The 25,889-nt window shown below is 44.6% G+C and overlaps 1 protein-coding gene across 3 annotated transcripts in view; it reads right to left on the reverse strand.

Annotated features, from left to right (window-relative positions):
- Positions 1-15,141: 15,141 nt before the first annotated feature.
- The window catches only part of LOC131369257 (uncharacterized), a 15,799-nt gene continuing 5,051 nt past the window's right edge, over positions 15,142-25,889 (reverse strand). The window contains exons 4-11 of one of the 3 annotated variants that reach the window (XM_058415814.1): positions 24,785-24,853; positions 22,261-22,401; positions 22,020-22,173; positions 21,878-21,892; positions 20,873-20,926; positions 20,554-20,610; positions 20,347-20,453; positions 15,142-16,611 (exon numbers count right to left, since the gene is read on the reverse strand). In XM_058415814.1, the coding sequence (XP_058271797.1) occupies positions 16,597-16,611; positions 20,347-20,453; positions 20,554-20,610; positions 20,873-20,926; positions 21,878-21,892; positions 22,020-22,173; positions 22,261-22,401; positions 24,785-24,853 (612 nt within the window). In that variant the 3' untranslated portion in view covers positions 15,142-16,596. The other 2 variants (XM_058415807.1, XM_058415799.1) reach the window with 2 other exon arrangements.

Genomic DNA, 25,889 nt, shown 5'->3' on the forward strand with positions numbered 1-25,889 from the left:
TTTGTTTTACTAATTTTAAACTAAGCTGTGCCATTAAGCTGCCTCATATCCTTTCCTCTTTTCATCACTGTTGGTTGCTAGTATTCCAATGCTATTGTCTCCTCTACCTGCCTATCACTGTCATGTCACAGTGACCTGGCCTACTTCCCACACTGTGTTCCTCCTGCCTTAGTACACGCTCTCTTTTGCTGATTACATAGTCACGCAATATGCACTTCACTCATCTTCACTCATTTCCCATTATTTTTTCTAGCTCAGTCAGCCCGCCGCGCTATCTTCCGGAGAAGTCCCAGGGGTGCTCTGCGACGCTATCGCCAGTATCAGCTTTCCTGTTTGGCCATTGAACTTACTGGTTTCCTGGAGCGCCTATCTGAATCCTCTATTCCTGAGTCTCCTTACCTCGCTCACCATATCGTGAGAGATACCGTCTGTCTTGATCAGAGCACCCAATTTCACCCCACAACCTGTGATCAGTCTACTCAGACCTTCTACTGGCATTGGACATGCACCACCTCTCAAGGCGTCCAGACTGAGGATTTCCCTGTTGAGATTTCCTCTAATGATTCTTCCTCTGACTCCTCTTCATTTCCTAATTCCCCTGACATTCCCCAACTTTCTCCTGAATTTGTACCTATGCCTTACAGTGTTCATGATATTCCTCAGTCTTCTCCTGACTATTCGCCCCCAACTTCTCCCACTGATTACTCTCCAACTTCTCCTCAGGATCCCGAGATTCCGTCTTCTACAACTGACCCTCCGGTCCCACTGATCCCATTGGATAGGCTGGCTGACTGAGTTGTAACTCCTAATGTTTCAATAAATCTCTCCTCTTTTCTGTTCCTTCAGTCCCAGTGTGGTTATTACGCTAGCATGCTGCCATTAATAATTCTGCATGTTTATTATGAAGACTATGAGGCTATATCTGATTATTATAGCTATTTTTAATCAGAGTTAACTACTTACTACGTAATAAATGGCTAAATTATTCTTGATAGATACACACTACTCTTTAGGCAGAATATTGCCAAGTCAGAGCTTAGAGCATTGAGTACATTAGCACTTAAGCTACTTTTAAGGCTAGGTATATAATTCAAAGCTGGGTATATTATATTTTCTCTGACATCACTCCCCCCTTTGAGACTCTTGAGTCTCACAATCAGCTTGTACATGTCTTAGTTCCACTACTCTGTGTTCTTATCCCCCATAGTATGTACATCATCTTCTTGCGACACTACACACATGGTATTCATGCACAATGTCCTTTTAGATGAGGCACAATTTCTTCTGACCCAGGCACTTTGCGTGCCGTAGAGGGTACGATGGAGCCCCCGGGAGAGGTTCCCAGCACTTCACCAGGTAGCTCATCACTACACGGTCCAATGTGTCACGTGGACACTATCTATGTCGGGTAGACATCAAAACTGTCAAGTAGACATCAGAAACATCTATGACCATGAAAATTCTAAGTTCCACATTATTAGATTCTTTTCTGTATTTCTAACGCATCAAGTACTCTTTTATATCACTGTTCTAACATCCTCCACCTAGTTAACCCCTATTCTATTGTCCTTTTCCACATTATATTATTCTGTCTATTTTCTTACTATACCCGATGTATTCAATACATTCTTTTTGTTTTTCTATATAATCCATATAATCCATATACCCCACATCACTCCCCCTATTTACCCACTATGCTTCTTCTCAAGGTGAACCAGGAGTGGGCGAAAAACCCTCAAGAGCCATTTATAAGGGAAAATTCCCACTCTGCCCGCAATTTGTCGTTTGCGCGACAGCCTGTTTCGCCAGGATCACCACACACATACAGACATACATTCATGACATTTTGCACACAGAGAACACTCAATTCGTCAGGTCCAGTCAGCACTTACGCTGTCACCGATCAGTTCCACCACCAATAATGGTGTTTGTATAACGCCGAAATCCACTTTGGCAAGGGTGCGCGTATGCGCGAGCGTGCCCGCAGCGCATCCCAAATGTCGGTGTGCATTTTCATGCCAGTACCTAGTCCTTTGCAGGCCACCACTTCCGAGTCTTTATCCTTCCATGCATAAAAGAAGTGAGGCATGGGCTTGAGGTTGTCCAAGCGTCTGCGTTGTCCTTTGGAATGTGAGGTCCACAGAAAGTAGCCACAGAAATGCACAGTCACTACTTGTACCATAGTAGACTGGACAACATTACGCGTGATGAGGAATCCATGCGCCCGGGGACTCCCGTACACAGAAGCCAAAGATATGGGACGCCGAAGCAAATATGTGTCCACGATTAGAGACAAGTTGCAGGGAAGCTCACAACGTGTCGAGTACTTCTCGACCAACCACTTATCTTCCTCATAGTAGAAGTCGGCCTGTGTGAGCAGCCGCTCGATGGGACGTGCCGCTTCCATGCTGAAGGTCCACTCCGGGTCCGTACAACATGCGTGGAAGACCTTCCACTGTGCCTGTGGATCCCGAGACTCATGCAGGGCTTCTAAGGCCGCCATCATATTACAGCAGGCCACACACTGGAGATTCTGCCATTCCAGATAGCCTTGCCCTCGTGAATCAAGTTTTAGTTGCCCGCACGGAAGAGATGTTCGGTTAGGGCGATGGTAGCGCCTGCACTGAAAGACTGCACCTGGGCTCTGTGATGCTGCCATGAATCCTGCACACAACATTTATATACACAACAAAGAGGAGAGACAACAGAGAGGAAAAGACGCACAAGAAACAACACATACCAACACCTTTAACTTTCTTTAACAATAGTACGTCATATTGTCCAGCAGGGGACAATCAGCCTCCTGCCTTTGTTTTCCATCTTCTCCATTGTCCTCCGCTGTGCCCATAAAGACGGGGTCGCTCATGTCCTGCATGTAGAGCTGCATATATTGTCCGAAAAGAGAGTGCACAATCTTGTCCAATAGGGCACGTAAACATGGTATTCCACAACAAGCGATGAGAGCAACTACCAATAACACTATTAAAATGGTTGTCCCGATGCGCGTGAGTCCGGCCAACCAATCAGAGGAAAACAGCCAGTCAAGCCAGTCTGGGTCTGAGGAAGCATTATTAGAGACCATTTCGTCCCGAGCCGCTTTCATCTGTGATAGCAGCGTGTCCAGTGGGCCTGCAGGGCCCGTATGCAATGGAATAATGGTACAACAATCAGATCCTACCATGTCACATACTCCCTGATCGGGTCCGCGCATCATGTCTATGGCAAAGCGATTCTGTACAGTCATAAGGGTCGTTGCATGGAGCTGTTCTGATACCAATTTTAATGCCTCAATGGTATGATTAATAAACCGTTGCTGGTTATACCAAATGTAATTAACCCATGCCGTGTTCCGATGTACCTGTACTGCTGGAAGCAAGATGTTCCAAGCTGTAGACGAGCCTCTTCGGAGGGCTAAATGTTCGCTAGGAACTCCAACTGGTATCCCTTCCCAATTTATATAAATATTCGTGTCCGGACCCCATTTTGGGAGTATTGAGGAGTTTGTGACCTGTAAGTACTTTTTTCGATATGAGCCTGGAAGAGCAGAACGGGTAAAAATGCTTCTAGCTACTGTATTTGTGAGTTCACGCTTGGGGCGGCGTAAATGTGCAGGTTCAAACATGGATGCGAGGTATGAGTCATTAAGGGCGATTACCGAGAGTCGTCCTTCCAGTACCACTGGGGCACATAGCCCATGCCATAATCTGGGTAGAACTTGTAGGACTTCCGTACCTCCACAATACCAAAAGATGTCTGCAACGGGTAATGTTCCCAGACACAGGCTTGGGATCTTCAGTTGGACCACCATATCGGGTTCACAGCCGTACTCTGACACATTACGGCGGTTATGGCACACCATACATGTGCTGTTGGTAACAGTCTTGCGTGCTGCATCATGTAGCCATTGGCGGTACAGGTTCTGTGGAGATTCAGCGCCATTTGTACTGTTATACTGCGTGATTTTCGTGATGCTAACGTAATCTATTGCGTCTTGCATGTTCTGGTGAAGTGTTCCTACAGTCAAATCACACAGTGACCCAGTGCTACAGTCTTTAGGAATCTTTACCCCAAAGTCAATCCCTGCCTGGCGGATTTCTGTGTAGGGGTGCCCCGTGGGCACAAACACACGAGCCTTGTAGTCGTCTAGCAGGACGGTTCTCTGAAGATTACGTTTAGAGGTAGCATTCCCAAAGATACTGTAATACCAGAGCGGGTGAATCACTCTGCAGTACGCCTCTTTTGGTTTTCCTGCTATAATTACACTGCTTGTTGGACTGCTTGCATTGTGACAACTATGGGGTGACTTAATACGTACCTCAGCTGTCACTGTATGATTTATCGCCGAATTATTCTCCGCCCACTCAATAGGATCCACATTTATTGGTGGATCGGGTCCCATGTACTCAAAGGAGTACATGACGAACACCCCTTCATTTTTCGGTATCATGTTTGCCTTTAAAGCATGTCCTATCAGTCCTATTGCACATTTCAGATGATCCTGAACCGCGGTCTGAGCTTTCTCTTTTGTAAGATCCAGTGTGCGCTGTTGTCCTCGATACACTGTACGGCCTCCAATGGATGCCTCACCATACCCTACGTTTCTTCTGTACCGTGAATTAACCTGTTTTTCAGAGTGCTGTCGTGTCCCGTGGGTCAGTGTGGGGCGTGATTCATTACCTAGTTTTGTCTGAGTTACGTTTATCAGTGTCATATTTACCAACATCGTAGTTGTGTGACCAACTGCCGCGAGCATCCAAACTATCCCCAGGTATACACTAATTAGTACTACCACTATAGCGCAGTGGCGCAGTTTCAGCGTTTGTTCACGGCCTGCTACCAGGATCTTCATTCTGACTCTTCTGTACTGTCCTGGGCTATATCTGCTAAATTCAGTGTTGTTAGATCTGATGCATCAAATGCTTGGGATGGTTTATGCCCTGATGGACCTGGTCTGGGCTCGCCTGAGAAATCTTCTATCGTTTCAGGCTCCCTTAAAAATTGGTGCACTATAGGTTCGAAGTCGAGAGTTGGTGAACTCAGGGGCTCTCCCGGTTGCTCCTCAGTAATCGGGCCTGACTCTATGGTCTGGAACTCTGCCTTCTGCTGTGCTTTCTTTCCTTTTCCCCGTGTATTGTATGCTGGTGCTTCTGGATGTTCTACATCTTCTGGGTCAGTGTCTTCCTCCGAGTGAGCGAGCTGCACCAGTTTTGGGCGCGAGTCTTTCCACTTTGGTCCTTTCCCTGCCGCTCTACAACAATGATTCAAATGATACCAATGTTCTCTTCCTTCAACCTTGACCGCCGTTGGCGTTGCCAATACTACCTTGAATGGTCCCTCTCTCCTTGGTTGGCTCCAATGCTTTCTTTTGAACACTTTGATATACACGTAGTCTCCTGGCTCCACCTGACGAAGCTCCTCCTTCTCTACCCTCACACCATGCGTGGCTTCGCAGACCTGTGAATACAGAGTTCTATGTATTTGGGTTAGGTGTCTTACATAGCTTGACATTTCGCCCTCTAGCTGTTCCAGCGATGGGCCCTTGTAAGGCCCCCGAATGAAGGCTACTGGCATTGGCCGTCCTGTGAGCATTTCATGTGGTGTCAAGTGAGTGTTCCTGTTGGTTTGCGAACGCATTTTCATCAGTGCTAATGGCAATGCTTGTACCCAATTCAGCTTTGTGCTCGCACAGATCTTAGCTATCTTCTCTTTCAGCACTCCATTAGCTCTTTCTACAATCCCCTGAGATTGTGGGTGATACACGCAACCTAGACGGTGTTTCAGGCATAAGGCCTCTGCCATAGCTTTCATTACTTCGTTCACAAAATGCAGACCATTGTCTGAGCTCAGCTGATCTGGGATGCCAAAGCGGGGGATCACTTCCCTGCACAGGAACTTGACCACTGTCTTGGCGTCATTTTTGGCCGTAGCCTGCGCCTCTACCCATCGGCTGAACCGATCTATCACTACCAAAATATACCTCTTTCCTTCCTTTCTTTCTGTAGTTCCCATATCCACAAAGTCTATTACTAAGTGTCTAAATGGTCCCATGGGTTCTGGTATGTGGCTGATGGGTGCCGTGAAATGTTTTCTGACATTGCGTACTGCACAAAGTTCACACGATCGCAGGAATTTGTCCACCATACTCGCTAAGTATGGAGACCACCAGTTCTCTCGAATTGTTTCAATAATTTTCCTGCGATCACAATGATCTATTCCGTGTGCTCCTTTGATCAGCATTGGAAGAAAACTTAGTGGAGCCACAAATACTCCATCACAACTTCTCCATGTCCTAGACTGGGGATCTAATACCGCTCCCCGTTTCTTCCATAATTCTCTCTCCCCTGCTGATGCAGACTCTTGGAAAGCCCTGACATCAGCCATTGTGACCTGCATCTGCCCTTCATCATCTGGCTCTCCTGTTTGCATCATTACCGTAACACTTGTTTCACCTATGGCTGCCTTTTTAGCTGCCTCGTTAGCTACTGCGTTTCCTCGGCTGACCCATTCTCCATCTGACTTATGAGCTCTACATTTTATGATTGCCAATTCTTTAGGGAGCATCATTGCCCCTAACAGCTCTGAAATCGCCGGCCCATGTACAATGGCTGATCCATCTGCTCTCTGGAAACCTCTTTGTGCCCAGATTGGTCCAAACACGTGGCACACTCCATAAGCATAGGCCGAATCAGTGTATATTGTACATGTTTTGCCTGCCCCCAGTTTGCAGGCTGCTGTTAGTGCTTTTATTTCTGCCAATTGGGCAGAGCATGGTTGTGGCACTGCCACAGTCACTACTGTGTTAAATACTCCTTCTTGGTCATCATATTGGACTATTGAATAGCCAGCTTTGTTTCCCTCATTACTACGATAGCATGATCCATCCACAAAGAGGATACATTGAGCACCAGGCAGTGGTTGTGCTTCTAAGTCTGATCTAGTTTTTAGGTGTTTTTCTGTCACTTCAGCACACTCATGTGGGGCTCCGTCTTCTGGGAGCCCCAGCCTATCTGCAAGGTTTATTGTGCGGCATTTCTCAATTGTTAGTTCAGGAGCTGACAGAATGACATCATAACCTGTTTTTCGAGCATTGGTTATCACAAATTTTTGACTAGTCAGCAGTGCATGCAAGGCATGGGATGTATACAGGGTCACTGGATGCCCCATTGTGATTGATGATGCCTTTTGATAGGCAAATGCCGCAGCTGCTAATCCTCGATAGCATGGTGGCATGCCCTTCTCCACACTATCGAGTGCCGTGCTAAAGTACGCTACTGGTCTTTTCCCCATGCCTTCTTGTTCCTGTGCTAACACTGCTGAGGCAAACCCTTTTCTTTCAGACACATACAAATAGAATGGTTTACCATAGTCTGGACATGCCAATGCAGGTGCAGATGACAATGCAGTCTTTAGCATATCGAATGCCGCTTTTGCTTCCTCTGTCCATGTCAACGTGGCACTAGACTTTGTTTGGTCTGCTGCTTTCACAATATCCCTAAGTGGCTGCGTTTTCATTGCAAAATCACAAATCCACGGTCTGCTAAAACCCGCCAATCCCAAGAAGGATAGCATCTGCTGGACAGTTTGAGGTCTGGGAGCTTTTCAGATTGCTTCTACATGTTCTGGTGAGATTTTTCGTGTAGTGCCTTCGAGCACTCTCCCTAAGTATTCTACCTTTTGCTGGCAGAATTGCAACTTTTCTTTACTTACTTTATGCCCGTTTAGGGCCAGAGTTTTTAAGACTTGCACTGAATCTTGTACGCATTGCTCTTTGGCTTGACTGCAGATCAGCAGATCATCCACATATTGCAATATTGTGCTGGACACATCCAAATTAGTCAACTCTCGGGCTAGAACTTGGTTGAAAACTGATGGGCTTTCACAATAGCCTTGTGGCAGTCTGGTGTATGTATACTGCTGTCCCCCATAGGTAAAAGCAAACAGGAACTGTGAATCTGGATGTAATGGAACACTAAAGAATGCTGAGCACAGATCAATTACTGTGTACCATTTTGTTCCTTCTGGAATGTTAGACAAAAGGGTGTGTGGATCTGGAACTACAGGATTTTCCGCTATCACCACCCGGTTTACTGGTCGTAGGTCATGGACTAGTCTCCATTTGTCTGAGTTTGGTTTTCTGACCGGAAAGATGGGGGTGTTGCACTGACTTTTTGTTAGGACCAAAACTCCTGCTTGCGTCAGACCCTCAATCGTTGGTTTTATCCCTACTATTGCTTCTTTTGACAAGGGATACTGGTTCTGATATGGCAATCATGCTCCTGGTTTAAGCTGTATCTTAACTAAACCTGCCGACTTTACCAGTCCGACATCTGTTTGATGTTTGGTCCATAGCTGGTCAGGTATTTGTGCTAGTGCTTCCTCCCTTTCTTTCTCTGTGATCTCCTGCTCTTTAGCCCATTGGGGCAATTGTTTCATCTTGTTCTTCTCTATCCTCAAATTCTCAGCTCTGCTTATTAGTACAGTCTGTGGCCTTACCTCATCTATTGCTATCTGCTCTATTTTAAGGAACTTTCTATCTGAGGACACACTGACTCCCTGTCCTATCTGTTTCCACTGCATCCTCTGACTTGCCTCCCTCACCATTGATCCTAATTCTTTTGATTCAAAACCTTGCCCAACCAGCAGGGAGACATGAGGAGCAGCATCAGGAACCTGGTACCACTGCTCGAGTTGTGACGGCAGTTGAACTGATGCAGCTACCCCTTGAGGTCCTACAATTACGTTTATAGTCTTCAGAGTGTATTGTGTTTTTGCAATTCGTTCATCCCACATGGCCTCGTATTCTTCATTTTGTCCTTCTTCATCATACATCATTGTGCAGTGCCATGGTTCTCTGCTTTCTTGACAGTCTGGTCTCATTTTGATCAGCCAGGACTTCCACTGTGTGTACAGATCCCTTATTCCACTGTACATGTCATTTATTTCCAACCAATATACCTTGTCCATTGTACTTAGTTCAAGTTTCGTCTCCATCATGACATACTGCTGAACTAAATGCTCTGGGAGTTCTACCCATACTCCTCTTTCTCCGCAATGTATCTTAGCTCCTAACTTACAGAGCACATCTCTTCCAAGTAGATTTGCTGGAGTTTCTGGGGAGAACAGTAATGGTGCCTGCACTGTCACTCCTTGTATGTTCAGCTCTTGAGGCTCAGTAAAGCGTAAAGTCTGTGTTTTCCCTGAGAAGCCTACTGTTTTCACTGCTTTACTGGAGAGGGGGAGCTTTGAGCCTTCTTTGCCTATGCTTGTAAATGTTGCACCTGTGTCAATTAAGAATGATGAGCAAATTTGTCTACCCACTATCACTGAGACAGTGGGTTCTTGAGCGGGGTGCAGAGAGGTGGTGTACTGCACCAGCTCCCCCTCTAGCTTCTCTGGGCCTCCTCACATACTTCCCGGTGGTGGCCCCATGGGGCCTACTCCCAAGTTCACTCCTTGGGGCTGCTGATTAGGCCCCATCCAGGGTCCCATCCAATTTCCTGGACCTTGCCATCCTTGATTTTGCTGTGCGCCTCCCCTTGGAGGCGCCATTTCCTGTTGATAGGCGTATGGGCAGTCTCGTTTCAGGTGACTGAGATCTTGACATACCCAACATCCTCTTCCTCCTTGGTTCATTGGAGCTCTTCCTTTCAAAGGTTGCTGAAATGCTCCTCCTCCTCGACCACGTCCCCGTCCCTGAGCCCATCCTCGATTCTGGGGTGGGTATTGTTGAACTGGGGGGTACATTACCAGAGGTGGAGGTGCATAGTAAGCAGGCTGCAGTTGTTGCGAGGGAATCACTGGCGTAGTTTGTGCCATGGCTGCTGGCTGTGGCACTGGAGGTGCAGGCTGAGCCGCTAGGGGTGCTGCTGGCTGTGCCACCAGCACCGCTGCCTGCTTTGCTACATTTTTCTCCTCCTTTTTCTTTTCCATGTTTTCCTGTTTGTTGCGGGCTAACTCACTCAGTTGAGCCTTGTGGAGCTGCATCACCAGGCTTTCAGCTGCTTTCCTTGCTTCTCTTTCTCTCCGCCTGTGCAGCTCCACATAATGTATTACATTAGCCTCGAAGGTGGGCCACGCCATTGCAGCCAGTCCCACTACTGTGTCCAGTTGGTCCTGGACTTCCACTGGAAGAGCCTTCTTTACCATCATACGAAACAGGGTTTGGCTTGCTGCTGTTTCATCCCATGCTCCTCCCATCTCTTCTCTCCATGCCTTCTGTAGTTTTAATACAAATTCTGCTACACTCTCGATCTCTTCCAATTTGATCTTTTCCACTCTTCCTGGATCAGCCCGTGTTGGGTATGCACTCCGCAGGGCCTTCCAGATTTGATTACGGTGAGTCCCAAATGGGCTTGGATCATATTTCTGCCCCTCTGCTTCTCTTCTTAGGTCCACATTGTGGAAAATTTCAATCATCTTGGCCTTCCCCAATGACTGAGACAATATTGCTTTGACATCTCCCAGTGCCAGTACCTGTCCCATCGTTTGCTCTTCAAACCGTGTGATCCATTTTTGAGCTCCTTCACAAACACTTGGCAGTCTGCCAATTAATCCTGTCAGGTCCATGAATGACCATGGGACATAAGCCACATCGTTTCCTTTTATTATTACTGGCATCTGGGATGCCTCCACCTGCTGCTCTTCCTTGTTTTCTGGGGGTCCTTCCCCTGCTCCTTGTTTCCGTGCAGACCTTAATTCCATAGTCAAAGGGAGTATTGCTTTCCTTGTCCTTCCTTTTTCTTCTCCTCTCACCTGGTCTTGCAGTTCTCTCAATGTCTGCCTGGCTTCCTCCACCTTTTGTTCCAGATTACAGCGTGCTTCTTTTATTTCTTTCTTGAGGTGGGCCAGTTCGTTTTCATTTTTCTTCATTTTTATCTGACTTATCGCAGACAACTCCCCTTGTGTGTGCTCTAATCCATGCACCTTCTGCATTATTTGGCCACGCAGGACTTTATCCTCTGACGCGTCTATTTCCATCTTTTCCAGTTTCTTCCTTGTATTTTCCAGTTCTTCTTCTATGTGTGCTTGTGTCTGCCCCCTCAGCTCTTCCATTGTTAAGCGACTGTCTTCCATTCTTTCTTCCATTCTCTCCATCCGTTCACTTATTTCACGGAATCCGCCATCTCTTTTCCCTTTTGTTGTTGGCGTTAGTTTCACTTTCCCCGTTATGTGATACTCTTCTTCTTCCATTTCCGTTTCGATTACTTCCTCCTCTCTGTACTCGCCCTGCTTTCCTTTTTGAGGTGTGGGGTAGAACCCCTCCTTCTGCATGATTTCCACTTCATCGCCTCCTTCATCTGGGGCAGTAGCACTTGTTGTTTCAGCATCATTTTCCCATTCACCCGGGTTGTCCCTCTGTAGAGACTCGCTCTCTTCGCTATTTGCTCTCGATGGCGGGCCTCTTGTCCAAGTATCTCTGGGTGCGGGCGTGCATGTCTTGTCTTCCAATCCTAACCACTCCATTTTTCCTTTGTATTTTCCCTTTTCTAGATTCATCTGATACTCTCTCCACATGTCCGCTCCTGTCCCCGTTCTTCTATATGACGCTGGATCCCACGCCAGACTTTCCTTACTTCCTTCCAGACTTCCGTCCTTTTCGGATCCCTCTGGCCTAAAATGGGTCTGCTCCTGCTCTCGTTTCGAGCACTGCATGGCTGCTGCATTCTCTCCTCCTCTTTCATCTTCATTCTGTGTATATATTACTTTGCCTTCAAACTGTCCTTCCATTATCTCTAGTCTCACTGCCCGTGGTTGTCCTTCTTTTAATAGGACGGGATAGATTCCTGCTGCTCGTGCTGGGGGCACTTCTCTGTATGGGGGTGGTTTCTCCTGCTCCACAGGCTCCTCTGCCGGTGGGGCTGTAGCCCTTTCTCTCTTTTCATTTATAAGTGCTCTCTGCCGTTCCCCTTCCACCTGGAACCAATCCACAATTTCCTTCTTTCTGTCAGTCTTGTCCCTACTTTCTTTTTTTATTTCTCCCCAGCACTCTAGTCTTTCCTTCATCTTTTCACACCTTCCATTATTAAATGTGCCTTCTAGTGGCCACTGCAACTCCCCACGTGTCCGGTCACTCCATTTTTTCATATACTTTTTAATTTCTTTCTCTACTTCTCTGTGCCTTAGTATAATCACCCCTACGGGTGTGGTTGGTGTCTCCTCTCTACTCATGACACACCCTTGTCTGGCCCTATGGGCTTCACTTCTATGACCCAAGTTACTATTTAGAGGTGTCCAGGTCACCCTCGCATAGATTTTTCTTACAGTCACGCTTGGCCTTACTGGGTTTTTTCTGGATTGTTCTTCAAATATATTTATTTTATCAATCAAAAGTGCTGTTCCCAGACCTCTCTCCCACAGTACTACCCTGGGTTCAATTGTAATAATAACCTTTAGCCCCGAACAATAATTGCTCTGTATTGGTCTAGCTCCAAACACTTCTACCACGTGCTCTTCTTCCTCCCCGTATGGATCATCAATGAAATCATACACTGAAATCACTACCTCGGCCTCTCGGGGTTCAGGAGCTGCCAGTAACGCACGCAATATTGGGCCCAAAACACGAGGTCTCCAGAGTTTCTTAAGTTGTTCTACCCAATTTATTTCAGGAAACTGGTGACGCAATGCGGTCAACCTATCAAACGCCGTCAATGCCCACAGTTTATCACAAATCTGCTGTTCTGTCTGTCTCCTTTCAACCCCGTCTCTGTCTTTATAAGTTCTTTCGTCCCAAAAATGTGTTCTCAGTCCCTTTGTTTCTATTGCCAAATCTGCCATACACCGCGCTCACTGCTATTCTCTCTACCCTTTTTACTTTCAACTTTTTTCTCAACTCAACTCTCCTTCTGTGTATGGGCTTTCCCCTGTGTCTATGTGTGTGTGTGTGTGTGTGTGTGTGTGTGTGTGTGTGTGTGTGTGTGTCTATATTTGTGCTGCTTCTGTGAGTGTGTGTCTGCTGGGTTACTTACCCCTCCTCTCTTTCCTTTTTACAGCTTCTCCTTACAACAGTATTTATACTAGCAGATCTATATAACAGTACCGTTAATCACCTATCCGTCCATGCCACTACTCCAACTCACGCTTCTATTTTTCCTAACACAATTCCTAAACACACACACCTGCTGCCAGCAGCAATCCTTCCTTTCTTAACAACACATTCTCAACAACGGCACATCACCTCATTTCACACTAACATATCACATTAACACTTTAACACATTTTCCTCAGGTCCAACCCTGCGTTCCTGAAAACTAACTATACTGTTCTCCGCAGTGGCTCACCGACATCCCTACCATGCAGACCTGTTTTCCATATACAACAGCGGTATCTAGGGACAAATATTCCACCTGCGCAGGAATTTTCTCATACTCCACCTGCCTCAACCAGCAGGAATTTTTTCTTCACTTGTGCCACCTGCTTTAGCCCACAGGAATTTTCTTGCACACATTCACTTATAAAACCTTAACACTTCATAAGCCCAAAAAACAAAAACACCTCTCTGCTCGTTCTCATCTGTCTTCACCACCCTCTAATTCTTGGCGTGAGGCCAACTGCCTTCACCCTTCCCAGGGCCACTCTACTCAGGCTACAGATATAGATTTAACACAGACTTTGAATATAACAGGTGTCTGCTTACCTTTCTGTTTTGATGCCGGCAATCTGCAGCCCGTAGTAGTTGCGGTCCTAGCTCAGGTTTTCGGACTCACGTCAGCCTTCCCACGCAAGTATCCCGGGTTTCGGCACCAATAAATATATCGGAACTCAGAGCCCCCTCCGAGTGGACATATCACAGGGTGGAATTTTGTCTGTATCTATTACTCTTAGCTTTCCCAATAACCTCCACAATCTATAAAACTTAGCCGAAATAAAAGGGTTTAGAACAGGTTAATGTCATGTATAGTACAGAGGATATTAAGGAGTTTTTAAGGAACACCAAATGGCAGAAGAATGTAGCATTAGAAGAGTTTTTCCTGGACCATAAAGTTTATTCATGATGTTAAGTTCCTCAGAAGAGAAGGAGCTGATAAAAGGAAACTGATAACGAGAATGAAAAGGGAAAACTCTGATGATAACTGATGTGTGGTGTTTTTTATTTTAGAGTGGTTTTTACCCTCTGTTTAGTTTTATTTATTTATTTTATTTATTTTAATGAAGGGAATCAATATTGTGACAGAGGACCGGGCAGCGCGTATGGGACTGCGGTCCCTGCGTGTTGTCAATCAGCTCCTACACCGCTGGAGATCTGCACTAACATCAGAGGAGTGTGTTCAGCTGATGGACTATTCACACACAGAGACTGGTCCTGCAGAGGATGAACCCTTTCCCCAGCTGAACATCGCTCCTGACCTCGACGGGTGTGCAGGCCCCCTCCTGGAGTGTCGGGGTGAAGGGGAGATGGACTTTGGGTCAGTGTCGGGGAAGCTGCTCTACAGAGCGTGTGTAAAGGTTTTAAATAAGAAGAAGCTGAGTGGGAGGGTGGACACCCCATGGAGAAGTGTACATGGTTTTAATGATGATATTAAACCAGAGTGGACGCACTGTATAAACCACCGTTAACTAAAAAATCTGCTGACCTCCAGTGGAGGATTTTACACTGTATTATCTCTGTGAACTCTTTTATTTCTGTTTTAAACCCTGATGTTGCACATGATTGTCCTTTTTGTTCACAGAGAGAAACAGTTTTTCATGCTTTTATTCACTGCTCCAGGTTACAGTCACTGTTTGTGTTTTTACGGAGCATTTTAAGGTCTTTTAATGTTGTTTTTACTTTTCAGTGTTTTATTTCTGGTTTTAAGTTTGTCAGGAAACACCGGTTCAGGTGCCAACTGATCAATTTTATATTTGGTCAGGCCAAAATGGTGATATACCTGAGCCGGAATTCTGAAAAGGCTGATAAAGTCAAGAATTTCAATTAATTTTAACTTTTATAAAAGTATGAATGAGTTGGATGTGTTTAGTCGTGTGTGGTGTTGGGAGAATGTTTTGTGCTCTGTAGCAGAAGGAAAACTTACCTAACTAAACAGAACTAAACTAATCATCACCTGTGTTTAAACTCATTTACTGACATGATTTTAATACTTATTTATTTATTTATTTATAAATAAATAAATTTATTTATAAATAATATACACACACAGAGCCCTAACAGGAATGTAATGATATATTCAGGACAGTTAAACTCTATATAATTATACCTTAGACCAGTTTGACCAGACAGACAGAGACAGAGAGTCTCTGTCTCTGTGCTCCAGAATTCTCTAAACTTCCACAAATTCTGTCGACTTCTGAGCTACTGAATACATTGAATGACCCTCAGGCTGTGGTACTGAAGATTAGTGTCATGGAAATTCTGACCACAGCCTCTGTGTACCTCAGCAGAAATCCAGATGTTCTACAACACCATCACTGGGTGTGGGTTTCAGTCCTGAGGAGATTTTTTATGCTGTACTTCAGACTTGGAACAACATTAACAGATTATAGATTCATACACACACACACACACACACAGAGGAGAGACAGAGACAGACAGAGAGAGAGAGAGAGAGAGAGAGAGAGATCAGTGCATTCTCTGGAGAAGTTGATGAGGAATGATGCAAATATTTGGTGATGTTCAGACAGGGATCTTCTCCATGGTAGAGATGAAAAGCAGAGACAGAAGCAGCAGAAGCGAGTGCTGATGTTCTCTGAAATCACGTGACTGAGCGACTGCATTAGTCAGAGTACATAAAGAAAAGTGAAAGGAAAAGAGCAGAATCACACACACACACACAGTGGGCAGGGTGGGTGTGGTTGGGGGTTTGAAGGCAGGGATGGGCGAGGTTGTGCAGGGTCAGTGAGTGAATCTGTGGATCTCTGCAGCACTTTCTCCTGCTGACCAGATGAGATGTGTGTGTTCCTCCATAATGGAGGTGAAATGTGTGTATGTGTTCTTGCATGATGTGTGTGTGTGTGTGACACACACGAGACGAGACACACACACGAGATGAAACACACACACAAGATGAGACACAAACAAGACAGACACACACACAAGACGAGACACCCACAAGACCAGACACACACATACACACACTAGACGAGACACACACACACAAAGAGAGACACAAACAAGGTGAGACACACACACATGAGGTAAGACACACACACACGAGACATGACACACACACACAAGGCGAGACACACACACGAGAAGTGAAGAGCACAGTGATGGTCTTTGTTTTTCTCCACACTTTCAATCTCTTCTCCATGGCTGCAGTTTACACTCAGAGTTTTGAAGGACTCAGCCGATGTTGTTCCTGAAGGTCCTGAGAGACACCGTCACAAACTCTGTGGTCACTGAGGATGGTGGACGGTGAGGAAAGGCGTTATTGACCAGAAGCAGGTTAAGCACTCTCTCTAGTTCCTCTGTGAATATGGAGTCCCTGGTCTGAATGTCCAAGTTACTGCAGTGCCAGGTGATCTGCTGACTCTGTGTCCAGTCTTTCAGCCTCAGCTCATGATTTATAACACGGTCATCTGAGGTCACTCACGTTAATTCCTCTGATGAATGTGTTTCTCAACTCCTTCATCCACATCCTCCTGCAGGCCTATTATTATCTCTCACCCTTCCTCTTCCTCTCACAGGACATAAACACACACAACAACATAAACACGCATATAAATATAAAATATTAATATTATTTATAAATGATAAAATAAAGCTCTGAAACATGATTATTTATAACTTTATTGTTTTTTAAATATATTAAGGTTGAAATGTAATAAATATAACATTACATAATATAACAGTAAATATAGTCTATTATTTAATATGCATAGGTTTTTATTTTATTATTAATATAAGAGATATCAGGTTTATTCTGGGGCAGTGACCATGTGTCCTGTGTGTCAGAGCTTTAATAAACTCAGCTTGACCTTTTAAACACACAACATTATAAATAAGTATTTTTATTATTATTATTGATCCCAGTGTTGAAAAGTTTGAAATCACAGAAACAGCTAAGAAACATGACACAAACCACATGACAACAATCTCTTACTGCATCACACAACAGGGTCAGGGTCAAGTCTGCAGGTCAGGGTTAAGTCTGCAGGTCAGGGTCAAGTCTGCAGGTCAGGGTCAAGTCTGCAGGTCAGGGTTAAGTCTGCAGGTCAGGGTCAAGTCTGCAGGTCAGGGTCAAGTCTGCAGGTCAGGGTCAAGTCTGCAGGTCAGGGTCAAGTCTGCAAGTCAGGGTCAAGTCTGCAAGTCAGGGTTAAGTCTGCAGGTCAGGGTCAAGTCTGCAGGTCAGGGTCAAGTCTGCAGGTCAGGGTTAAGTCTGCAAGTCAGGGTCAAGTCTGCAGGTCAGGGTCAAGTCTGCAGGTCAGGGTCAAGTCTGCAGGTCAGGGTCAAGTCTGCAAGTCAGGGTCAAGTCTGCAGGTCAGGGTCAAGTCTGCAGGTCAGGGTCAAGTCTGCAAGTCAGGGTTAAGTCTGCAGGTCAGGGTCAAGTCTGCAGGTCAGGGTCAAGTCTGCAAGTCAGGGTCAAGTCTACAAGTCAGGGTCAAGTCTGCAAGTCAGGGTCAAGTCTGCAGGTCAGGGTCAAGTCTGCAGGTCAGGGTCAAGTCTGCAGGTCAGGGTCAAGTCTGCAAGTCAGGGTCAGATCTGCAGGTCAGGGTTAAGTCTGCAGGTCAGGGTCAAGTCTGCAGGTCAGGGTCAAGTCTGCAAGTCAGGGTCAAGTCTGCAGGTCAGGGTCAAGTCTGCAGGTCAGGGTCAAGTCTGCAGGTCAGGGTCAAGTCTGCAAGTCAGGGTCAGATCTGCAGGTCAGGGTTAAGTCTGCAGGTCAGGGTCAAGTCTGCAGGTCAGGGTCAAGTCTGCAAGTCAGGGTCAAGTCTGCAAGTCAGGGTTAAGTCTGCAGGTCAGGGTCAAGTCTGCAGGTCAGGGTTAAGTCTGCAGGTCAGGGTCAAGTCTGCAAGTCAGAGTCAAGTCTGCAGGTCAGGGTCAAGTCTGCAGGTCAGGGTCAAGTCTGCAAGTCAGGGTCAAGTCTGCAAGTCAGGGTCAAGTCTGCAGGTCAGGGTCAAGTCTGCAAGTCAGGGTCAAGTCTGCAAGTCAGGGTCAAGTCTGCAGGTCAGGGTCAAGTCTGCAAGTCAGGGTCAAGTCTGCAGGTCAGGGTCAAGTCTGCAAGTCAGGGTCAAGTCTGCAGGTCAGGGTCAAGTCTGCAGGTCAGGGTCAAGTCTGCAGGTCAGGGTCAAGTCTGCAGGTCAGGGTCAAGTCTGCAAGTCAGGGTTAAGTCTGCAAGTCAGGGTCAAGCCTGCAAGTCAGGGTCAAGTCTGCAAGTCAGGGTCAAGTCTGCAGGTCAGGGTCAAGTCTGCAGGTCAGGGTCAGATCTGCAGGTCAGGGTTAAGTCTGCAGGTCAGGGTCAAGTCTGCAAGTCAGGGTCAAGTCTGCAGGTCAGGGTCAAATCTGCAGATCCTCCACAGTTCACAGGTTTAATGGTGAAGGGAGACTGGGATTGGCTGAAAAGGTAAAAGGTTTCTGTGTCTATTTTATAAGTGAATTTTCAATAACAACTTCAATATTACACACACACAATATTACACACACACACACACAATATTATACACACACACACACAATATTACACACACAATATTACACACACACAGTATTACACACACACACACAATATTATACACACACACACAATATTACACACACAATATTACACACACACAGTATTCCACACACACACACACACACAATATTACACACACACTGTATTACACACAATATTATACACACACACACACAATATTACACACACACAGTATTCCACACACACACACACAATATTACACACACACTGTATTACACACAATATTATACACACACACACACAATATTACACACACACAGTATTCCACACACACACACACACACACAATATTACACACACACTGTATTACACACAATATTATACACACACACACACAATATTACACACACAAACACACACACATGCACATTCACATATACTATATATTAGCTTATGAACTGAACAGAAACTGTGTGTCTAGCTCATGAGCTGCAGGTTGTTGTTATCTAAATGGTGTGTGTTGGTGTGGTGATGCGGTCAGTTAGCATGCAGTTCACTTCAGTCCAGGATGCAATGTTGCTCAAAGTTCACTTGAATATTAAATAATGAAGCAGGTCACATGCATGCAGCAGAAATGTCTCCCTGTCGCCGTCTTCACTCCTCCTTGATGCTCGGGTTCACCGATCACTCTTCCTAGTTTGTTATTTCTTTGGGTTTTGTTTTTATTATTCCACATGAGTGTCTTTCTCTTACTAGAAAGTCCTCCCACGGGTAGAATCGCTTACTTTTAAAGTAAGTTTTTTTACTTTACTGCTCTGGTAAAATCCAGCTGCCATTAACACTCTGATGTTTAGGTTAGTCCCCTTCACTGTGCACTGCAGTTATGTCCACTGTGCTGTTCATCATCTTCATAAGGAGAAAATAACCTCACCTTCTTCATCCTCTTTATTTCTCTCGTAATTTTTCTGATTCTAACAGAGAAAAACACAATATCAGAACCGTCCCTGCTCGGACATGTCCTCTTAAACACTGTCTGTATTTCATCGGTCTGTCAATAAACTGTCGGTTTCAGCAGATACAAAAGAGAAAAGAGCGAGTGATTCCTGTAGCGTCTTTAAACAGTGTTTTTTTCTCTGAAGCTGTTTTTCCTCTCACACATTCCCAGTGCTGTTCCTGAACTCTGACGGTTTGCTAATTGTTATGTTGGTGTACGAACAACTGGAACACTGACCATCGCAGTGTTGAAGGTTTCACACCTGTGTGTGTCATTTTTTAATAAACATTGTTTTCTGCTTTGTTGATTTAAACCAGTAACTTCCTGTGAATTTCTGAAAGAAAGAATTTCCACAGAATTAAAAGACTTTCAACAGAATTCAGTAAAATCTCAGACTGTGCAAATCATCATCAGCACTTCTGATCAGTTAATGACATCACAGTGACATCACTGTGCAGCTGAGCATCTCGACCAGACAGGGATCCTGAATTTGACCATCACGGTAAACGATGTAAGAGCAGAAAGGGAGGGAGGGGAATACACTCCGAGGAAACTCCACCCTCCTGCGTTAGTGTACCTACTAAATCAGGGAGAAAATCCCCTAAAACAGGCGTCAATGCTGCATTTATTTCCAGGAAACCCACAGAGTCTCGGAGAAAGTGAAACTCCTCACAGACCAAACCTCGGAGCAGTTAGGAGACGACGTTTCCCGTGATGTTACCACTATCAAGGAGTTTCACAACGTCTCTGAAGAACAAACTCTCACCAAACACTAAATTAAATTACCTGACTGTTTCCCTCTCCTTTGTGTTGTCTGAAGATGATGATGCCCATGATGATGATGATGATGGCCATGATGATCATGATGATGATGAGGATAATCACCACAGGGCCTGGACAACACAGAGGACACAAGAATATTTACTTAGTAAAGAGGAGAAAGTGAGGACATGAAAACTCAGACAGTGAAGATTACTGAGGCGTCAGACTTACCTTCTGTCTTCTGTGCATCAGAGTTCTGGGCCTCTGCTGAAGCATTTAGGGACGGTGCTGAAATGAAATAAAATCAATAAAATGTAATCGTATCTATCTATCAGAATCCTTTCAGTAAAAAGCGCAATTTATTTAGCACTTATCTAATAAATCAACTACATACATGAAATGTATTATTAATCAAGTAAGCAATTAATCAATAAATCAATGTATTAATTAATAAATCACACAAAGCTCCTGTGGTAAAATAACAGGCATGTTGTTAGCATGCTGCAGGCATCGTTACAGTGCAGTGTTTCGTGTGAGGTGAGAAGCTTACGTTGGGGTGAGAGACCGGCACTCGGGCTCGGGGATGCTGTGCTCAGTAAATAATCTGAGAAAATCATAAAGATATCAGAACAGTGTTTATATTATAGATAAGAATATTGATGAGAGAGTCTTGTGTAGTGTTAGTGTGTGTAAATAAATAAAGTTTCACACATTACAGGTTATAAAGAACACACTGTTCAGATATAATAATACAATTCATGCCATTTGTTTAGAGTTTGAAAGCTACAAGTCAAAGAGAGTGGACTAATCACTGCAGTAACTAAACCCTGAAGTCCTGACAGCTGAATGTTTGACCTCTGACCCTCTGATCATCTTAGTGTTACTGTCCTGCTCATTTCCCAGTACATCATCACTGGTTACTGTAGCTCAGAGTTCTGTCCACTGTTCAGGTTTTATGTTTATTTTATTCCTTTATTTCTAAACAGTGAACTCAGTGACCACTCTGATAAAAGGAGCACTGGAGAAGTAGCATTACATTAATGCAGCGATATCTGGCTTTCAGATGCTGATATCAATCATTTATTTTGGTGTGTGTGTGTGTGTGTGTGTGTGTGTGTGTGTGTGTGTGTGTGTGTGTGTGTGTATGTCATATCCACTAACAGAACAGAGAGGAAGAAAGTAGCTGCTAAAGCTCACACACAGATACAATGCTGCTGTATGTAGAGCTACACGATGACAATAACACCTTTCTACTCTATTCAATTTTACTCTATTCAATTCTACTCTACTCTATTAAATTCTATTCTATTCAATTCTACTCTATTCAATTCTACTCTATTCAATTCCACTCTCCTCTATTCAATTCTACTCTATTCAATTGCACTCTATTCAATTCTACTCTATTCTATTCTGCTCTATTCTACTCGATTCCATTCCATTCCATTCTATTCTATTCTATTCTATTCTATTCTATTCTATTCTATATACAAGTGTAGATGTGTGTACAGATGTGTACAGATGTGTGCAGATGTGTAGATGAACACACAGTACTCACTCTGAGGTGGACACTCTGATGAAGGTCAGTCATGGAGAGGAAATGAGAGAGAGAGAGTTTGGTGTGAATTATTTACACATGTATTTATAATATTTGAAGATATGATTGTGTGTGACTTTTATAAACAACAGGAAGTCCGTACCTGGGACTGCTCTGTTCCACACACACACTTTTTTATACATTTTCTCAAACTGTGTTGTGTTGATGAAGCTTGTTCCATACGATTCAGAACAGGAATTTCTACAGAAGTGTAGAATCTCATCTACAGTCCAGGCTTTACTGCCCTTTACATTTACCTGGACACACACAGGAGATGGACAGAGACTTTATATACACTCAGAAAATCACAACTGTGTGTGTGTGTGTACAGCCGTTGGACTTACCAGTGCTTTGATCATTATGGAATAAGTCCACACCACTTTGGACTGCTCTGTGGCATTAACAGGATCTGGGGTGAACAGCTGCTTGTTTGCTGTAAAACTGGAGCAGAGGGTGTTGAGGACCGAGAGGAACTCGTGCTGCAGCTGGGAAAATAAAGCAGAAATAATGATTACAGTTCAGTTTCAATTTCAGAACTCGATCAGTCCTGAAAGTGAATGTGGAACATAGCGTCCCCCAAAATAACAACCGTTAACTAGTGATTAACACACAGCTCGTTACACAGGGCAGGGGCAGGGGCAGGAGTTCAGGGGTAGGGGTAGGGGCAGAGGCAGAGGCAGAGGGTAGAGGTAGGGGTAGGGGTAGGGGTTTGGGGCAGGGGTAGGGACAGGTGTAGGGGTAGGTGTAGGTTCATTTTTTACAATTCATTACACATGTTCTTTTTCTGTTTCGGAGCTAAGTGTCTTGTTCTTGAGAGGAATCTTGAATCTTGAGAGGTAGGGGCAGGAGCAGGGGTAGTGGTAGGGGCAGTTGTAGGGGCAGGGGTTGGGCAGGGGCAGAGGCAGGGGTAGGGGTAGGGGTAGGGGTAGGTGAGGTTTGGTGAAGTTCAGCAAAAAATCCAAAACATTAAGCACTATCAGGAATCTTGAGACTCAGAACTACACAAAGCCCCAGAGACGTGTACCAGAGAATTCATGCTTTATAAAACAGGTAATGCTCCAAATAACAAAGCAGAAATAAAAAATGAGCCCAAGACCAAAGATTACTAGCATTCATTTAATTAGAATTTTGACAAAAAAGTTCCTTTGTTCCTTTCTTTTATGTTTCTTTCTTTTTTCCTATTTTTTTCTATATTTTCCTCTGTGTTCTTACCTATGTAGCACTTTCAACTTTTAGTTGTTTAAAATGTGTTTTATAAATAAATTATTTGTTTACTTTTCTTACTATCAAAAATAACCAAAATCCACTTTATCATAAAATGATCCAAAAACGAAAAAGGAAGAAGCTCCAGAGCTTCAGTGTGTAAGCTGAAGGCTGAAGCTGCTCGGGTTCAGTGGTGTCTTGTCCAGAAGAAGTTCATGATCTTCATCTATACAGTTAATCTGGTGGTTCAAGGACAGTTGGACAAATCCACAACATGAGATGAGTGCTGAGATTGTTGGCCACTAGAACGCTCCTCCTCTAGGACATCGTCTGAGCCAACTCCTCACACAGCTCTTCTGCTTCTCCTTCACAGTTCTCGCTTAGAAATTCCTGAGAAATCTCCAAAGTTCTTCAGACCTGCCCTTCCCCACTTTAGCTTATCTAGTAGAACAGGGGACGTGTTTCTGCCTCAGGTTACCCTGTGCTGAAGAAGCTTCTACAGAACACAGCTAGACTGTGGGTCAGTGCTGAACATCTTCCTGCTGTCTGTTAGATCCTCTGTGTGTACAAACACTACAGCATCCTCCTGCCTCCTGTCTCCTGCCTCATAGCTCCTAGTTTCCTCAGTAAAGGTTCAGCAGATAAACGGTAAGTATAAAGTTCAGATGGATTTTTTTCAGGTGTAATGGTTGGATGAATCCCAGCATGCTCTTACACTGGTTTAGTAAATAAACTGATTAATGCTGAAGATTCCTGATTCAGGAATGTAGTTAAATCCTTTTCTGTCACGTGTCCAGTGTGAAGTATTCACTCACGTCTCTCTGTTTCTCTGTGACATTTCCCAGATTTTTATTCATCTGGTTTTCACTTTGCTCTGTTTTTTTACTGCTATGTTTTATGTGGTGTTTGTGACCAGTTGCCTATGTTTTGACCTCACCTCTGTCTCATGTCTCAGAACTATTTGTAGCTCTGATTAAACTGAATAAGCGTCTTGTATCTTGTCCTGAGATTGTGATCTCTCATCGTTCTCACCTCAGCACTGACTAGCGCTTAATTATCTCACTGAACTTATTGTGTGTGTTTGTACATTTCCAGTTTGACTTCCCAAACCTTAACTCTAACCTTAACTCTAACCTTAACTCTAACATTAACTCTAACCTGGATTTTGCTTCTTCTCGCGTGTTCTTGTATGTAGTTTTGTGTCATGATTTCATTATCATTATTATTTTCTGGATAAAAAAAAAGCTCCAAGAAAATGTGAACTCCTTTCACCGAAGATTTACTCAAGATTTCTCTCTCTCTCTCTCTCTCTCTATCTCTCTCTCTCTCTCTTTCTCTCTTCTTTACATTCTTCCCAAAACTGGTGACACAGGCTCGGAATCCTTCTATCTATCTATCTATCTATCTATCTATCTATCTATCTATCTATCTATCTATCTATCTCTCTCTGTCACTCTCTCTGTCTCCGTCTCTCTCTCCCTCTCTCTCTCTATACCTCACTGAAACAAAAGCAAAATATAAACACACTTCATTCATACTCATTCCTTCTCTCTCTCACACACAGACACAGACACACACACACACACACACACACACACACACACATGCTCATTCCTCAGCCACAGACAGTAAATGGTTATGAACCAAACACATCTTTATTCTTACCGTCACCTCTTGACCAGTGGGGGTGAAGTTCTTCATCTGAAACCAATGGTCAGCTAATAAATTATTGGTCTGTAAAACACAGAGAGAAAGAAAGGAGTCATTTGAGTCATAAATAAACACAGAAACCAAAACTACCACTATCTTTAACAGTGAGAGTGAGGACGAGGTGGAGTTACTGTTTCTATAATCCATTCAGTTTTGTTTTATTCTTGTATAAGCGGGGATGTAGAGCAGGCTCACTAGCTCAGCTGAGGAAGCAACCACGCAAACCGCCGCTACCTTCTATCTTCCTCACTAACGCCAGATCCCTCGCAAACAAAATGGATGAGTTACAGTCACAGATCGCCTACAACCACCTCGTCCGTGAGTGCTTGTGACGGAATCCTGGCTACACCCGCAAATCCCCAACGCTACGGTGGAGCTAGCAGGCCGGAGTATACATCGCCAGGACCGCAACAAAGCCTCTGATAAGAGCAGAGGTGGGGGGCTCTGTGTGTATGTGTTTGAGAACTGGTGCTCGCACAGCAAAATAATAGACAGCCACTGTTCACCAGACTTAGAGGCCATGTCTGTCCAGTGCAGACCGTTTTATCTGCCACGAGAGCTAACGGTGGTCATTGTTCCTGCTGTCTACATCCCGCCAGATGCTAATGCTAGCGCGACACATAATAAACAAACAACAGATGGCGCATCCTGACGGTGTACACATCATTGCCGGGGATTTTAACCAAGCATGCTTAAAGACTGTGCTCCCCGAATTCTATCAACATGTCAAGTGTCCAACTAGGGGGAAGACACACTTGACCATGTCTACTCTAACATTAAGTATGCCTACAGAGCTATACCCCTTCCTCACCTAGGAAAATCCAACCATCTCTCCCTGTTTCTCATCCCAGCCTACACATCCCTTAGGAAGAGATCAAAACCAACGAGTCAAACCATCAGAAGCTGGCCTGACAACGCTCTCTCACAGCTCCAAGACTGTTTTGCCTGTACAGATTGGAGCATATTCAAACAACAGGACTTGGAGACATATACAGAGACTGTACTTTGCTACATAAGCACATGTGTAGGAAATGTCACAGTGGACAAACGCATCCGGATT

The sequence above is a fragment of the Hemibagrus wyckioides genome, linkage group LG02 (genome assembly GCF_019097595.1).
Source record: "Hemibagrus wyckioides isolate EC202008001 linkage group LG02, SWU_Hwy_1.0, whole genome shotgun sequence".
Classification (NCBI taxonomy): domain Eukaryota; kingdom Metazoa; phylum Chordata; class Actinopteri; order Siluriformes; family Bagridae; genus Hemibagrus; species Hemibagrus wyckioides.